General features: G+C 38.0%; 1 protein-coding gene across 1 annotated transcript in view; it reads right to left on the bottom strand.

The window, feature by feature from the left end:
• RALGPS2 (Ral GEF with PH domain and SH3 binding motif 2) overlaps positions 1-19,307 on the bottom strand; it is a 134,557-nt gene that overhangs the window by 104,452 nt on the left and 10,798 nt on the right. The window contains exons 5-6 of the mRNA XM_006867104.1: positions 8,100-8,183; positions 3,018-3,107 (exon numbers count right to left, since the gene is read on the bottom strand). Of these exons, the coding sequence (XP_006867166.1) occupies positions 3,018-3,107; positions 8,100-8,183 (174 nt within the window). The remainder of the gene's footprint in view (positions 1-3,017; positions 3,108-8,099; positions 8,184-19,307) is intronic.

The following is a 19,307-nucleotide window of genomic DNA, read 5'->3' as shown; positions in this document are numbered from 1 at the left end:
ACACACACACACAAACAAATCAATATAAAGCCAACAACACATCAGAAAATTGTCCCAAGAACTTGGTTAAACAGGCATTTCAGAAGAGAAAAGATAGAAAAAAGATGTTAATTGTCATTAGATTCACTGAAAGGCAACTAAAGGTAAAATACGATACATTTTACACCAACCAGGCTTGGTAACGAAAGCCTCCGCCAATATCAAATCAAGTAGAGATAAATACATAACATCATTGCTAGAGGCAGTATGACTTAGTACTGCCAGCAGTTTGGGAATCAGAGAGATGCACATATCACTCTAATGCAAAAGCTCTGCTCCTAATATAAACTCTCTAGGTATCAAGGGCTTCAATTCTCACAGGAGCACCAGGAGATTCATATGAGAATGCTGACAGTGGCAGTGTTTATAACAAAAATTGGAAAGCTGCTCAAACTACAGAATATAAATTGTGCAATATCAAGGTGATACATCCTTGCTCACTGAAAGTGAAGAGGACTTAAAATATTTACTGATGAAGATCAAAGAGTACTGCCTTCAGTAAGATGGATTGCATGTCAATGTGAATAAAACAAAAATCCTCACCACTGGACCAATAAACAACACTCTTATCAATGGAGAAAAGACTGAAGTTGTCAAGGACTTCGTTCTTCTTGGATCAACTATCAACACTCACGAAAGCAGCAGTCAAGAAATCAAATGATGTATTGCATTAGGCAAATCTGCCGCACAAGACCTTTTTAAAGTGTTGAAGAGTAAAGATGTCAGCTTAAGGACTAAGGTGCACCTGACCCAAGCCATGGTATTTTCAATAACCTCATACGCATGCGAAAGCTGGACAGTGAATATGGAAGATAGTAGCATAATTGATGCCTTTGAATTGTGGTGTTGGAGGAGAGTATTCAAAGTGCCATGGGTTGCCAAAAGAACCAATAGATCTGTTTAGAAAGAATTGCAGCCAGAGAGCTCCTTGGAGGCCAAGATGGCCAAACTTCGTCTCTCATACTTCAGACATATTGTCAGGAGGGACTAGTCCCTGAAGAAGGATATCATGTTTGGTAGGGTTGAGGGTCAGAGGAAAAGAGAGGACCCCCAACGAGATGGACTGGCCAAGTGACAGCATCGATGGACTCAAGCGTGGCAGCAGTAGCGAGGTTGGCCCAGGATCAGGCAGTGTTTTGTTCTGCTGTGCATAAGGTCGCTACGAGTCAGTACCAACTCGATGGCCCCTAACAACAACAACAACAACATACGCAAACAACAGAATGTAACAGTGCTATACCCTACCATACATACAAATTCAGCAACCACTGAATTTAAAAATCAAGTTATAATATAATAGAATAAATGTAATAATGGACTTATTTCATTTAAACAAAGTGCAAAACACATATGAAACAACATTATTATTTGTTTAACAATAAAATAAAAACAACAGAAGAAGAGAAAGACCTGAATATGAGAGGCTGAGCATCAGGAAAGTGGGATTTAAGAGACAGTGATCAAGAAAACAATAAACTTTAATGCTTGGGATGAAGACAAGAGCTGTCAAAAATAACTCAAAAGTCCGTGTCTGAACTGGAATTAAATGATTATTTGATGGAAAGAATAATGGTAGGTTTGATGGGCAAAATAATGAGAGTTTTCTATAGACTGTTGCTGTTGTTAGGTGCTATGGAGTCAGTTCTAACTCATAGTGACTCTATGTACAATAAAACAGAACACTGGCACTGTGCAATCCTCTCAAATGTTTACAAAGGCTAGCTCTGCCACCTAGTGTCATATAACTTGTTAAAAATAACTGCTCCTATGTGCTCAAGGAAACTGCAAACACTTTGACATAAAAACTGTCAATAGCATTTTACTTTGTTTCACTTAATTCACAAATGAGTATTTATTTTAAGAGTAATGACGAACTACCACATTTCTTAATGACATTAACATAAATTTAGACTTGTTACAAGTTTGAATAAAACCTTGTATCCTCTTGCACAAGACCTTTTTAAAGTGTATAAGAGCAAAGATGTCAGCTTGAGGACTAAGGTGTGCCTGACCCAAGCCATGGTATTTTCAATAACCTCATATGCATGCATGTAAAAGCTGGACAGTCAATAGAATAAGGAAGACCATTTAAGTTATGGTGTTGGAGGAGAATACTGAAAGTGCCATGGGCTACCAAAAGAACCAACAGATGTGTATTGGAAGAAGTGCAGCCAGAGTGCTCCTTGGAGGCCAGGATGGCCACACTTCGTCTCTCATACTTTGGACATACTGTCAGGAGGGACCAGTCGCTGGAGAAGGATATTTTGCTTGGTAAGGTGGAGGATCAGAGAAAAAGAGGAAGACCCCCAGCAAGATGGATTGGCAAAGTGATACCATCAATGGGCTCAAACGTGGCAACAATTGTGAGGTTGGCCCCAGACCAGGCTGTGTTTCATTCTGTTGCACATAGGGTAACTAACTATGAGTCAGTACCTCCTCAATAACACCTAACAACAACAATCCTCTCGTGACATGTCCTGTTCCATTCCCCTCTCAAACTCTGGCTGTCCTTGAAATCCTTCCTCTATTTCTCTTGCTGTATTTATTTTCTATGCCAAGCATTAAAAGGTCAATTAATGTATCTGGTAATACATGTACTGATACAACTCTTTTTAAACCTAAAATAGAATCCTTTTCTACGTGGTTGGCAGAGTAACCTACTTTTAAAGCAAATGACTGACCATGAATTCTACCTAATCCCATATGGTTTTCTTTATCATTTGAAGAATAAAGCCCAATATCTTATTAGTGTCACATTTCACTTTCTGTTTTCTTGTGAAATAAGTTAAGAGGTAGGAAGGACATAAAAGAAGAGAGGCAATGACAGAAAAAGGGGAGAGAAAATAGGCACCTGACTTATATAAATAGGCTTTATTTCTCAGGGTCAATAAACAGCAAATAGAGTATCACAAGCAAATATTCACTTTAATACATCATTGACTGGTTGATCTCAAAGTATAAACACAACTTTTTCTTACCTTAGCAGTTTTAATATAGTGGCTCAAAACTTCTGCTCTGATTTTTAATGTTTGAGCATGAAGAATCTCTCTAACAACCCAAAAGCTTACCTGCAAATAAAAATTTTAAAGTTCAAGCGAGATTCTTTATTCACTAAATAAGATGAAACCCAGATTAATGATGAAACCCAGGGCTCACCCCAAAGGTATAACCAATCTTCAAATGCTGCATAGCCTTAATATATATACAGTAATAGATACACAAATATGGTATTCAGATATAGTATACCTAAAACCAAACACACTGCCATCGAGTCCATTCCAACTTTTAACAACCCTGAACAGGATTTCCAAGGCTACAAATCTTTGCTGCAAGTGCCACTGAGTTGGTTCCAACACATAGTGACCGAGGAGCAGCTGGTAACCTTGAACCAGTGACCTTGCAGTTCAAACATGCCTTGCAATCTAGCATATTAACCCACAGCACCACACCAGGGCAGAAAACTGAATCTTTTTCATGTAGAGTAGGTTGTGGATTTGAACAACCCAGTAGCAATCCAGTGCATATCCTACAGTGCCACAAGTCTCCTTACAGATACAGTATGTTGCTATTGTTGTTAAGTACATGTGAGTCAGTTCCAATGCATAGCGACCCTGTATAGGGTTTCGAAAAAGTGGCTGGTGGGTTTGAACTGAAGACCTTCTGGTAGTTTAATTCTACAGTACCACACCAGGAAACACAAAATTATCACCATGATTTTTAACTTGTGAAAGTTAGTACAAATTTTGAGAGGGAAAACAGAATGCAATACAACCAGATTGATACAACATGAATACTTGTCTCTACAAGTACTTTGAGACATTTTGATAGAATTATGTGAGCTCTAAAATCAGACATTTTAAAAGATATTCCTCATAAGCATGATTTCCTGTCATCTCATGTTGTCACTTATTTACATTGAGCAGAATCCAAAGTATGAAGAATTCCATATGGTTTCTTAGTAGAAATAAAACGAAATAAAGAGAGAGAGAAAAAAATATATTTAAGTTACCATTCTAAAATGAGACTGCATTTTAGAAATTGTGTAATGCTTTCTAATTCGATGACACTCTTTTATTTTGAAAACATTAAAAATCACTTATTAGAAAACCAACTAGATCAGTAATTGTACTAGCAAGTTCTACTCTGCTATAAAAAGCTTACTTACCACACATTGCAAAGTAGCCTGTACGTGGCATATTTTATTCATATACTATGAAAATAAAATCAAAGTACTATTGTTGCTGTTGTAAAAAGTCACTGAGTCGCTTCCGACTCATAGCAACTCTGCATAGGGTTTCTGAGAGTGACTGGTGAGTTTGAATCATCAACCTTGTGATTCAAACCAACCTTGCAGTTCAGTGCTTATCCTACAGTGCCACATCAGGACTCACAAAGAACTATAAACAACCTCAAATGTATACAAATCTGATTGCAAGCAGAAACCTTAATGTAAAAGTTGGCTTTAAATATCACTGTCTCACATTTCTTCACTTTGAAAAATAGTTCAGAACTTGCTTACAATTTTCATTTGTAAACAACTTGTCAAAACGTATGTATCTTACAAATGTGCATGTAGGCTGATGTTGTATTTTATGAAAATGAAAAATAAGCAGAATTATACAAATATTTCTGATAAATCTATAAAGTTATTATAGAAATTAAGAAGAAGAGACCAACTATATTGAAAAATAGAATGAAAAAAAGAAAACACATAAAAAATTCCAGGTAATAGATACCTCTTAGAAAGACATTTCAAGTTTTGGTACTAGTCTATTTCTTAGGTGAGAAGGTAAATTCATAGTTGTTTAACGTAATTGTCTCTAACATATATTAGGTTAACCATAAGAACTAGCCATTTTTGCATGTTAAAAATGGTACAACATCAGAAATTTTTCATATCATTCAAATAAATATTTAGCATAGATTCTTGGAAATGTATCAACTACTTCATAAAATAGTAAATTCTAGAAAATATTTATTCATACATAGTTAGCTATAATTACAAAATGATTATATGAAATCCTTACATATACAGCCAAAATGTGTTAAATCTAAAAGATGGTTGTCACAGAAATATCCAGCACACACAAATTATTAAAATTCTGATATAGTCAAGTGACAGGAGATTGTACAGTCGTTAAAAATGTTTGCAAAATAATTTTATTGATACAGGAGCAATTTTCTAGCCATTTTTTTCAATTTGAATATATCTATCATTATTTCAGTAATCAGAAAAAAAGCATTCTGTTTTAAGAGATAGAAGAGTATTCCACGTCTGGTAAGTGTTTGGAGTGCTAGTCTAATTACAAAATACAAAACACAACTATTTAAAAGGACAAGTGAAGGAGCAAAAGCAAGTGGAAATGGTGAAACTGTATTGGGTGAGACTTTTATCTACTATATTTACTGCCAGATGATATTCTTTTCCTGTGATAATCAATTCTGATCATCTCAGAAAAAATTCTTATATAACATTCAAACATGCAATTCAGTGTAAGGCACATTTGCCCTATGCTCTTAGCAATGGGTTTAAACTTATTTTTAAAACTTTAACCTACTTCTATTTTAAGGAATGTTGTGAACCTCATAACCAGAAAATGTATTTGCTATAAATCTCCAGAAAAGCTAAGTGAGATACAATAAACTTAAAAAAAGAAAAAAAAAGGACATGGCTGTTATAAAAGGAAAATAGGAAACTGCCTTAAAAGTCCAAAACAAAGAAGGTATTAAAAGTGGAGCAGTAGTTATAAGAGCTGGTATTATTGCTACCCGTCTCAGTGACACATGAGCTTGAATATATACAAGGAGGCTTCAAAAAATTCATTGAAAAAATGGAAGTAAAAGGTAATAGATTTTTTACCATGAATTTTTTGAAGCCCTCTTGCACTCATTCAAAGAAACAAGGCCTCGCACCCTCCAGGTTTCCTATCTAAGGGATTCTCTCAAAGGGCAACATTCTCCATAAAATAAGTGGACTTTGAAAATTTCACAATTGACAGAGGGAGGAAACAGGTAAGTCTTTTTATTAGCTAAGGCTCTGGGTACTTACAGACAAAAAAAAAAAAAAAAAAATTAGTCTTCACTTAAAATTCCTAACCAAAGGTCTGTCCTCAACTGGGCTGCTGTTACGCGCTGTCGAGTTGGTTCTGACTTATGTTGTTGTTGTTGCTGTTAAGTGCCCTTGAGTCAGTTCCAACCAATAGCGACTCTGTACAGGGTTTCCAACGAGTGGCTGGTGAGCTTGAACCACCAACCCTGTGTTTCGAACAACTTTGCAGTCCAGCACATTAGCCCACAGCACTACACCAGGACTCCAAAACAAGCCCTATATAGGGTTTCCAAGGAGTGGCAGGTGGGTCTGAACCGCTGACTTTGTGGCTAGCGGTCCAGTGCTTATCCTACAACAATCACACACCACCAGGACTCCTGGATTAGAAGTTTAAATTTTAACTACAGAGAAATATGTATTCCCCAAGCAAAACCTTTCTGCGGTGAAATAAATTATTTAATATCTCTTCTAGTCATAGTAAGGAGCTCTGGTAGCGTAGTGGTTACAAATCAGGCTGTGAACTGCAAGGTCAGCAGTTTGAAACTACCAGCTGTTCCGTGGGATAAAGATGAGGCTTTCTGCTCCCGTAAAGATTTACAGCCTCAGAAACCCTGTCGCTATGAGTTAGAATCGACTCCATGGCACATAACCACCACCACCTAGTCATAATTTGTAAGGAGCCCTGGTATTGTAGTGGGTTATGCCTTGGACTGTAACTTCAGGGCCAGTGGTTTGATTTCACTAGTTGGTTCACCAGAGAAAGACAAGGCTTTCTGCTCCTGTAAAGATTTACAACCTTGGAAATGCTATACAGGGTTGTTATGTGTCAGAACCAACTCGATGGTACATAGCAGCAGCAATCATAATTTGTAAACTCCCATCAAACAAATTTTTCCTGATGGATTTGAGTAAGAGAAGGTGGAACTTTATCATGGGTTTAAATGAGCCATGTCAGAAGCAGGAGAGGGGATTCTAACTACTATTAAAGAAGGACCAGGAGTGGAGCACATCCTTTGGATGCCGAGATCCCTCTGCACTGAACCTCCTTGACCCAGGAACAGGAAGCTGTGACAGTCGAGGAGTGACAGAGGAGCATCAGTAGTAGAACCAAGAGCCAGAGCACAATAGAACGATGGACGTCCCTGCACATGGAGCAAGTAAAATTGAGCTTATTTGTCAGCAGCCCTTAAAGAGCTCTGTAACATTGCTGGGGCAGAGGAGCAAAGGACAGACTGGTTATATGCAAAGAGCATTCCTGACCCTGAATTATAACTTGCTAACTTCCTAAACACTCCCTAACTGTGAGTATGGTGTCTGAGTTTTTTTTGGCCCTTGCATTGAATTACTGAGCCCAGTTGAGTAGAGAGTGCCATAGGAGGAATGGCTGGTGCCATTTTGCACTTTGTCACACATACAGCTCTGCTATAGCCCTGGATACCTGGTAAAAGCAAACAAAAAGATTCTCAGAAAGGATTCCCCCCTTCATCTATGCAGCAGCAAATTCTCACAGATAAAGCTAACATAGAGATGAGATCACAATCCAAAAAACATACGAAAACAAATTATTGTAAGGATTAGCAAAAGTCACTGAGATGAGTAGTACCCTCAAGGACTTCGTATCATAAAACAGAAACTGAAATAAAGAAAAAAGTTGAAAATGACTTGAGAACTTTTATAAAATGAGACAAGAAAATGACAGTAGTGTAAAAGCACAGGGATTTAAAACAAGTAAGACAACATTTGAAGAGAACTGGTGACCTAAAATGTAGCTCTTCACTTAAATGAAGCACAAAGATATGGAAAAATGAAAGGTCAAGAGACAAGTAGGAGAAAATGTCAAATTCCAACAAATGAAGTCCAAGGGGAAAATAAAGGTCAAGTAGAGAGACAGTATTTGAAGATAATAGCTGGAAATATTCCAGAATTAATGTATAAACTTAACTAAGGAAAAACTACATCTTGAGAAATCAATTATCAGAATAGAAATGACAAAATTTTATAAATAACTCACATGATTAAATCTTCTTGTGAAGGCAACAGCATTTGGTGCAGAACTATATTTTTCTTTTTTATTCCATCCACAACTGGAAAGTTCCTGAAATATTAAGGTGAGGATTAAATATAAATTTAAGAAATAGTTCAGTTTTCTTGTTATAGTAAGCATTTCAAAGCATTACAAATGGTATTTGTCCTTGTTCAGAACTACTTTCATTCAACAGGAATAAATCTAATACAAAGACAAAGGGCTTCAAAATTCCACTATCTTTTAGCTCCATTTTTCCAAGAGCTTTTTGAGATCTTCTCATATATAATAATTCAGCTGAAGCACAAAAGCAAATTTTAGTAGCGTATATAATAAAGAAAAATTGTCTTTTATAATAGAGTCAATAAATCATATACAACATGGGAAAATAAAGATAACAAGCATTTAGATATATTGTTTGAGGCTACATACTAAGTAGTAAGAGTTTCCATCCCCTTCCTGTGCAGTTCCCTGCACTTGGCTATGAAAACATAAGAAAGCAAGGCTTATACTTCCATAGGCAAGAGACTGACAGATTCTTCTCTGAAGAGGTCTGAATCCCAAAAGGAGATATCTACAGATAATGAAGGCTGAGCATCCCATGACAGTTAAGCCCACTGTTGATCAAGCCCCATTCAACCACTAATAGCTTGCAACCAGCTTTTCAACTTTGACCTCACAGATTTCTGAAAGGTCTGTTGATATAACTTAAAGATCCCAACAACATAAATGCGTGTGTGGGGGTGGGGTGGGGTGGGGGGAATGCTAACCTCTGAACTGAAATAAGACATTCCTTTCAAATTATAAATGTAGATTACAGATTATAGTGGTATTAGCAACACATATGACTGTCACTAGAAAGAAAAACAATACATCTTTCACACCACACATTACAGTTGGTGCAAATACCTCAAATTATTACTTACACTCATCACTACTTTGAAAGTATGGAAATTAACACATTTACCTCTGCATCTTATTACTATGTAGAAACACATATATACCTATGTTACAGAGCTTCCAAAATATTTTGATAAATATATTTGAAGAGAACTTACTTCCTTGATTCTAAAGGGAAGGGCTCCAACTATGTCCAAAATAGGCTAAGAATCTTTCTGTACTACTACAACCACCATCAGAGAGGAAGAGAATGAACACTGGGGTAGAAAGGATTCAAGGAAACTAAGTTAGGGCAGGGAACAAAAGAAAATTGTAAAAAGGAAAAGAAAAAAAATTATTCTTATTCTCAGATAAATAAAAGATTTTAACTGTTGCTGAATCAGTTCCAATTCATAGCGACCCTGCATAGGGTTTCTGAGAGTGGCTGGTGAGTCTGAAACATCAATCTTGTGGTTAACAGTCCAGTGCTTATTCAACAGCGCTATATCAGAACTCTGAGAAAAGCTATTGTTTAAGTGCTGTTAGTTGGTTCTGACCTACAGCAACCCTATATAAGGCTTCCAAGGAACAGCTGGTGAGCTTGAACCGCCGACCTTGCAGTTCAAATGACTTTGCATTAACCCAGAGAGCCACACTAGGACTCCAAGAAAAGCTATAGCACCCATCAATTAAAAAGAGGAGAGGTATACAAAAGAAATGTTCAGAGAACCAAACAGAAATAAAATGGAAATGACAGAAAAAGTAATTCAAGAAAATGTCCTAAAACTTAAGGACAAGAAAAGCCATGCCTAGAAACCCTAATACAGGGTCACTGGAGTCAGAAATGACTCATGGCACTTAACGACAACAACAGTACCTTGTTTACTCACTCTCCCCCCACTTACCCCTATATGTGCACAAACACACACAGCTAAGACCAAGGCATAGCATCCAGAAAGAGCAGTAAACTAGGGACAAAAAGATTGCAAAAATTTAAGATTAAAAAACAAAACAAATCACACACAGAAAAATGAATTTGTTCAGAAGCTATCAGAAGCAATTTATTCAGCAACACAGAAGTTAAAAAAAAAACCCATTTAAACAGTGCCTTTAGAATCCTACCATTAGATACTCAATAAGCGTATTAAGTATTATAGTGGACAACAGACATTTTCAGACATGAAAGATTCAGAGAATTTGCCTTCTATGCCCCTATTCTCAGAGAACAACTAAAGTATGTACCCATCAAAACAAACGAATCAACTACGAAAAAACACTTGGGACTACCCAGGCAGAAAAGAAAAAGGAGACCGTGGGGCCAAGCTCTGAATAGACCTTACAACAACAGTCCAGAAGAAGGCTTCGGACAAGGATTCTAGCGATGGCTCTGAAATATGAAACAGGATATCTGTGTTTGAACATTTTGATAAGAAAAACCCACTTCTGACCTATCCATAGAAGCAGCTGACACCACAGATGGAGGCAGAGAGGAGGACATGGGAAGAGGGAGCAACTCTGGACTCATGGAAAGAGAGGGACTGGGTGCTGGCAGCCAGGAGGCAGGCTTGCAGAATGTGCCCTTTGGTTGTTTATTATATATTCCTGAGTGTTTCTGTGTACACTGTTCTACCTCCCCCACCTCTGCCAAAACAAAACAGAGGGAATGGAAGCAAATACTGTTGAATGATGATGCACGGAAAGACTGTAATCATCGCAATGAAACTATGGTGTAAAGCCGATGTTCTCCCATGTAAACTATCACTCAGTTCACAACAACAACAACAAAAAAATTAACATTCTTAACAAAATAAAAAAGACAGAAAAACACACTTCTGGCAGAAATACAAGGGGGCTTGATTAGTGCAAGACTGCAAGGTCAGTTTGAACCTTAAGCTCAGTAGTTTCAAACTCACTAGTTGCTCTTTGGAGCCCCTATACTGGGTTGCTATGGGTTAGAATCGACACAACAGCACTTAACAACCACAGCAACATATGGAGAATGCTAAAAAGAAACACTGTTTTTGTTGTGAAGTGCCACCAAGTTGGTTCTGACTCATAGCGACCCTGTATACAGTTTCCGAAGAGCCGCTGGTGAGTTTGAACCACTGATCTTGTGGGTCAAACAGACCTTATGGTGCAGTGCTTATCCTATAGCGCCACATCAGGACTCCAAAAGGTAGTATTAGCTCAAGGCAAACAAAATTCATAGTAGATGGCACAGAATTCTGCCCTGCCCCACCCTCTGCCTCTGAACCACTACAAAATTACTCAGGGAGAAAAATTTGCTTTTCCCTTTGCATCTCTTTTTGTCTCAAACACAAAGGTCTTCAAATCACAGTAGAATATAGTTTAAGATGAATTCTTCTACAAGTGTCATCTCTGTATATTGACAGCTTATCAGCCTGCTTGGTAGTTACTCTTTTCTAAAACATCTCACAAAAACACCAAATAGTGGAAGTAAGCTTAGCAATTCAAGGATTTTTGTAGGGTCTGACTTCAGTGCACTCTGTAAGTAAACCACAATTTTAGCGCACGTTACATGAAACATAGCAGTCTGATACATCTTAAGAGTTATTAAAATGGATTTGGTTTGTACTTTAAAAATCAGGCAATGAAGAAGAAATCTTCAAATAGTAACTCAGATACATAAAGGTCATCAAAAATGTATTTGAAATTATATTCAGGGCTTCATTTTGAACCATGAAACTGTGAAGTCCCGCTTTCTGCCAAGTTTATTTTTGTAAGCACATGAGAAGGCAACACAGCACAATTGATGACCACCTACCCTGTGAAAGAAATACTGAGTTTCACAAGGAGCCACAGCTTCGCTTAGGTCTTCTAGATCTGTTTTGTAAAGTGAAACTCGGTCTATATTTCATCTTGTAGGTTCCAGCACTCATAAAAGTACTGTTCTAAGGGTGGTGTTGTAGGGATACCTATAGACAGAAGAAGAGAAAAGGCCAGTACAGACCAGTATATAGACAGAGAATAATGGAAGAAAAGAAAAAGTGATGGATGTCAGAGACTGTGGGGAAAACCTTCACAAGTTGAAGATAGTTACTGCTGAGGTTTTGTTATTTTCCAAAGTGGAAAGCTTTAAAGGGCAACAGTATATCCATTAACATTCAGCCTATATGACTGTCTAGAACAGTCTCAGCCACAGATGAAGTGCTTACTACTATTCTCGTATCTTTAATCAACAGAAAATGCTCTGAAATTATGTAAACCTAATGAAGCACGTTAAATCAAAAGCACTGCTTCCCGTTTTGAATACACAGATCCTTTCCTCTGTCTGACCTCCTCTCAGTATGTTACAGCTGCCTCTAATAAAGAGATCAGAAATAAAGGCAGGGAACCAAGTTCTGCTACCACCAATGCCATGATACATGTATTTCCCCAAACAATGATTTTCCTCTTTACCTCCTCTGTTGAATGATGATGCACGGAAAGACCGTAATCATCGCAATGAAACTATGGTGTAAAGCCGATGTTCTCCCATGTAAACTATCACTCAGTTCACAACAACAAAAAAATTAACATTCTTAACAAAATAAAAAAGACAGAAAAACACACTTCTGGCAGAAATACAAGGGGGCTTGTATTCTAATCTAAGCCTAACTTTACTATACTAAGGAAGATCATGGTGACGGACAAAAGCAATACTATGAGCTGACAAAACACGTGCATCTTGCTGAAAACAGAGTTTTTTCCAGTGTACAAAAAATTCCATATATACACCATCATCTCCTTTGCTTTCTTAAAATTCCTTTCTATATTCTTTATGGACTACTGGCATTCTAATTCTAATGCAAATCATAATTTACTTCACTAATATAAAACCAGTTATATTTCTCAAAATGCTTAGGTGTTTTTATTTATCTATATTTATAACAGATTTCATTTTTTCCATGTTTAGTTTTCTGTAACAAGAGTTTAAAGTGCCAGATTTTTTTTGCCTGGTTTTATAACCAATCTAAACAAAACAGTCATGCTGATTTACAGGCATTTTCTAATTAAGATAAGTAAGCCAGCAAGTCAGTGTTTTCATGTGACTTGGGAAAATATTATTTCCTTTACATTTCTTTTAACATGATTCCTTCAATAGTCTTAACAATCTTTTTTTTTTCCTTTTATATTTTGGCTTATATAAAACAGACTCCTTTAAACAGACTGTATTAAGTAGTCAATGCTGAATGCCTTGCATTTCTTTCTCTTGCAGTTTTTTTAATGAAAAACATTAAAGGTTTTTGTGCAAAAAAAAAAAAAATTTTTTTTTCATTAAAACACATATGTTGTTGTTAAGTGCTGTCAAGTTGATTCTGACCCATTGTGACCCTGTATAGGGTTTCCGAGGAACAGCTGGTGAGCTTGAACCGCCAATCTTGCAGTTCAAGCAGCTTTACAGTCTGGAACATTAACCCACAGCGCCTTGATATTCCTGATGTTGGAAATTTAGACATTGTCAAAATCAGTTTCTTGGCATACATTATAGTCAAAGTTTGCACAGAGGAAATTCTTCACACATTGTCAGAAGTATCTCATGAATTCTTATTTACTACTTAGGAATCCTGGTGTGGAAATGTAGGATAAGCATTGGACGGCTAACTGCAAGGCTGGCATTTAAATCCACCAGTTGCTCCTTGGTACAGCAGTGGTGAGGAACATTTTTCTGCCAAAGTTATAACATCATTTACAAGCCATACAAAATTATCAATTTCCAAATTAGCATGCTATATTTGGTCATACATTTAATTGTTCTTGTTAGGTGCCATCAAGTTGGTACCAACTCATAGCGACCTTATGCACAGCAAAATGAAACACTGCCCTGATCCTAGGCCAACCTCACTATGTTGCCACGCTTGAGTCCATCGATACTGCCTGTTGGCCAATCCATCTCGTTGGGGGTCTTCCTCTTTTCCTCTGACCCTCCACCTTACCAAACATGATATCCTTCTCCAGCGATTGGTCCCTCCTGACAATATGTCCGAAGTATAAGACGAAGTTTGGCAATCCTGGCCTCCAAGGAGGACTCTGGCTGCACTTCTTCCAAAACAGATCTATTGGTTCTTTCGGCAGCCCATGGCACTTTCAATATTCTCCTCCAACACCATAACTCAAACATTTAGTTAGTTCACTCCTAATGTGGTGGCTGGAGTCCTGGTATGGGGCTGTAGGATAATGCAGTGAACCTTAAGGTTGGAAACCCTACACTGTGTTGCCTGTTAGTTGGAACCAGTTTGGACCCTAAGGTCAGCAGTGCAAATCCATCAGCCACTCCTTGGTCACTATGACTTAGAAACAATTCAATGGCACTTAAAAGCAACAACAAAGTGATGGCTACAGATCAAATGACACTCCCCACCCTTGCTATGAGTTGGGAACCTACTTAACAACATTCAGTTGTATAAGTTGTATACAGTCACTGTTAGTGTTTGTGTGTGTGTTAAGTGCTGTCAAGTCAATTCCAACCTATAGCGACCCTATATAGGGTTTCCAAGGAGCAGATGGTAAGCTTGAACCACCCATCTTGCAATTCAAATGACTTCGCAATCTGATGCATTATCCCACAGTGCCACATCAGGACTCCAAGCTCACTGAATCAGTGGGTTATTTTGTTGTTGTTGTTGTTGTTGCTAAGTGCCGTCGCGTCAGTTCCGACCCATAGCGACCCTGTATAGGGTTTCCTAGGAGCAGCTGGTAAGCTAGAACTGCCAACCTTGCAGTTCAAATGACTTTGCAGTCTGGCACATTAACCCACAGCGCCACACCAGGACTCTAGTTTCCCTCAATTCACCAGCATTCTTCCCTGATTATCTAGGGATTTCCAGTTACATTGAAGGATCTTATCTATTCTTTGAGGAGCCCTGGTAGCATAGTGGTTGCCAATCAGGCTGTGAACTGCAAGATCAGCAGTTCGAAACTACCAGCTATTCTACGAGAGAAAGATGAGGCTTTCTGCTCCTGTAAAGATTTACAGCCTTGGAAACCCTGTACAGGGTTGCTATGAGTCGGAACCGACACCGACTCCATGGCACATTAAGCACCACCACCATCTATTCTTTGCATTTGTTAAGTGCCATTAAGTTGGCTCCTACTCATAACAACCCTGGATAGGGTTTTCAAGGTTGTAAATCTATGCAGGGACAGAAAGTCTCATCTTTCTCCATCAGAGCCAGGTTGTAGTTATGTGCCATGGAGTCAGTTCCAACTCATAACAACCCTGCACAGAGTTTCCGAGGCTATAAATCTTTACGGGAGCAGAAAGCCTCATCTTTCTCTCGTAGAATAGCTGGTAGTTTCGAACTGCTGGCCCTGAGGTTAGCGGCCCAATTCGTAACCACTATGCTACCAGAGCTCCTTCAGACTTGAAACCCTGACCTTGTGCTTATGCTCCCCATTCTTTGTACTTAGTGTTTGTTTGCTAACATTTTAAATAGCTTATTTTATTGACCTACTAAGGAGCTCTGGTAGCATAGTGGTTACGAATCGGGCTGCGAACCACAAGGTCAACAGTTCGAAACTACTAGCTGCTCTGCGGGAGAAAGATGAGGCATTCTGCTCCCGTAAAGATTTACAGCCTCGGAAACCCTGTTCAGGGTTGCTATGGGTCGGAACCGACTCAACGGCACTTAACAACAAGAACTAGAGCAAAAAGAAGCCCTGGGGGCACAGTGGTTAAATTTGCTTTGACCCCATAGTAGCTCAGCAGGAGGAGATAGATGTGGCAGTCAGCTTCTGGGAAGGCCACATGCTTAGAAACCCCATGGGGCAGTTCTACTCTGTCCTGAAAAGTCACTAAGAGTGGGAATCAACTCAATGGCCATGGGTATGATTTTAGTAGAGGAAGTACGGTACTTTTTCCTGTCAGACAATTTATTGTATTAGGAGCTCTGGTGGCCTAGTGGGTTATGCACTGGAGTGATAACCAAAGGTCAGCAGTTAGAATCCACCAGCTGCTCTTAGGGAGCAAGACGAGGCTTTTGCTCCCATAAAAATTTACAAATGCCTTGGAAACCCTACACAGGATTATCATGAGTTAGAATGGTACACAACATTTATTCTCTCTCTCTGCAATTTTATTGATGCTTCTCCAAATTTCACAGTAACCAGCATTCTAATTCCATTTGATATGGGCATTTAAAAACAAATGAAATTTAAGAGAGACCCATTCTGAGGGCTGTATGTTGGATATTGTTTGTTTGTTTTTTTTTTAATTTAAGAGGCAGCACGACACATAGCAAATTGCTCCTAAAATGTAGTCTAAACTTTAAAAGAAAAAATAAATAAATAAAAAGCAACTTCGTAAGTTGTGAGGTTAAGTGTAAAAAACAGTAGAAATAATATTTCTCCATTATAATCAGTGTAATTACAGCTTTAGCAACCAGGCTCCGTGTTTGCCCCGCTTTCCCCTACCACTAAGAGAAAGCAGCTGCTTATTGGGAAGACGAGAGTGAAAAGCCTGATCCTGTGTGAGAGTCAATTTATTCATTCTGCTTGGTACAATGAATAAATGAAGATTCTTGGGGTCTCTGTAGTACCAGCCTAGGACACTATGAGGGCAACGTGTTGAGACCAGAGACCGAGAGTCCTCAGTGTACATACAACTGACTAAACTGAGATCTGTCCTCGGGTCCAACAATCACGTAGAGAAACTAAGGAATACTCCTATTTCTAAAGCCAATGAACTACAGTCTTTTAACATTACTGTACTCTTAATAAATATCCTTCAGAGCCGAACAGCTCACTTAGTAGGTAAAAATAATACAGAAAATTAAAAAATGGGAAGGAGAGAGAAGAAAAAGGAATGACTTCAGTTTCTGACTTGTATTATAATAAGTGGATAGATGATGCAAATTATTTAAGCAGTAAAATAAAAAAATAAAAAAACAAAACTCAAGTAAACATGTTTTCTATGATGTTATATGTAATTCTACAAAGTATGTTTTGAATTAGTGGTAAACTTTCATTAAATTCTTGACACTGGAGAACACCTTTTTCTTTTTTTCCTTATCGTTTTAGTGATAAAGTGCTGCTGGAACAGAAATACCATAAGTGGATGGCTTTAACAAACAGAAATGTATTCTCACAGTCTGTTGTTATTAAGTGCCATCGAGTCGGTTCCAACTCATAGCAACCCTATATAGGGTTTCCAAGTAGCAGCTGATAGATGTGAACCACTGACCTTGCAGTACAAACCAACATTGCAGTCAAATGCTTATCCTACAGTGCCACACCAGGACAGCTGATGGATTTGAACCACCGACCTTGCAATACAAACCGATATTGCAGTTGAGTGCTTATCTTACAGTGCCACACCAGGATTCCAAACAGTTTAGGATACCAGAAGTCTAAATTCAGAGTGGCAGCTCTCGAGGAAGGTTTTCTCTTTGTCCGCTCTGGGGAAAAGTCTTTTTATATACAGGCCCAGCATTCCTTGGAGATCTCCATATATCTTGCCATTAATCTTCCCATGGCTCTAAGGGCTTCACAGGATGCAGTCTACTCCTGGCTCTCCAATCTTGGTGGCAGTAGGTTCCTCTGAGCTCTGCTCACTTCTCTCTCCTTTTATATGTCAAAAGAGGCTAACTCGAGAAACAACCTAATCCTGTTGATTTCATCTAGACTCACTGATATCATAGAAGCGAGGACTTACAACACAAAGCATAATCGAATCAGATCACATCATGTGGGTGATTGCAGCATATTAGATCTACCATGGAGGTGATAACTAAATCTTAACTGCTAAAACCACTGGGAATCCTGGTGCAGCCAAGGAGACACAAAATCTTAACCATCACCTATCATCAAATGAAACACTAGGAAATGAAATAGTAAACACCTCAAAGATAGCCAACAATGAAGTAAAATGTTTAGAAATTTTCATTTCTCCCACGAGTAATTTTGAGCAATACATTACAACAAACATTGTAGATTAGCACTTTTTAAAGCCACCCCACTTCCCTTTTATTTTTTTTGGAGTGCGCCAAGAACAAGTTTAGATAGCACAAGTTTAGCTAAATTTTGCTTGACCTTAAAGATCTGAGAAATGTTGGTAGGAATTATGTAGAGAATTCAGTCAGTAACAGGAGATACACTGTTAAGTATCAGTTACCTCAGAAATTGTCTCTGATATAGAAAAGTGAACTAAAATCATTATACCACACAGTAAGATTCAGGATCTATATTTCTCCACAGTTCGAATTTAGTACAGGTCTTATTTCAGAAAATGTGAGTCAATCATCACCTGAATTTAAATTGCTTGGATATATACATAAAAATTGGCTTTCATCTGAATAGCTTTGATCAACTTAAGTAAAGATCTTTTGAACAACTGTATAAAATCAAAGTAGAGACTTGAAACTTTGTATTAATGGACAGAAACATGAACAACAGCTCAACAAGACTAAGTAGTATAATGAAATATGCAAAGACCTACAGTTAGAAAACTAAAAGGGAAGAAACGCTCAGCATTTCTCAAGCTAAAAGAACTGAAGACAAAAAAAAAAAAAAAAAAATCAAGCTTTGACTTGCAATATTCAAGGACTCCAGGGGCAAAATATTGAATGATGCAGAAAGCATCAAAAGAACATGGAAGGAATACACAGAGACACTGTATCAAAAAGAAATGATCGATGTTCACCCATTTAATAAGTCGCATATGATCAAGAACTAATGGTACTGAAGTCCAAGCTGCACCAAAGGAACTGGTAAAAAACAAGGCTCCAGGGATTGAAATCTTTCAACAAACTGATACAGCACTGGAGGCTCTCCCTCATCTACTCCAAAGAAAGGTGACCCAATGGAATGTGGAAATCATCAAACAATATCATTAATATCACAAACAAGTAAAAAATTTTTCAAGATACTTTAAAAACAGCTGCAACAGTACATTGACAGGGAACTGCCTAGAACTCAAGCCAGATTGAGAAGAGGTGGTAGAACTAGGTATATCACTGCTGATGTGAGATGGATCTTGGCTGCAAATACTTTCAACTGTGTGGATCATGGCAAGCTATAGATAAAATTGCAAAGAAAGGGTTTTCCAGAACACTCAGTTGTGCTCATAAGGAACCTGTATGTAGATCAAGAGGCAGTCATTTGAAGAGAGAAAGGGGATACTAAATGGTTTAATATCAGGAAAGGTGTGCACCAGAGTTGTATTCTTTGTCATACTTATTCAATCTGTATTCTGAGCAAATAATCTGAGGAGAAAAGAATGGCATCAGGATTGTTGGAAGAGTCATTAACAACCTGTAATATGCAGATGACACACCCTTTGTTTACCAAATGCTGTTGTTAAGTGCCATGGAGTTGTAT

This window comes from Chrysochloris asiatica, unplaced genomic scaffold (assembly GCF_000296735.1).
Source record: "Chrysochloris asiatica unplaced genomic scaffold, ChrAsi1.0 scaffold00100, whole genome shotgun sequence".
NCBI classification, from domain to species: Eukaryota; Metazoa; Chordata; class Mammalia; order Afrosoricida; family Chrysochloridae; genus Chrysochloris; species Chrysochloris asiatica.
The sequence above is the reverse complement of the archived record's forward strand: the minus strand, read 5'-3'. Positions and strand labels throughout refer to the sequence as shown.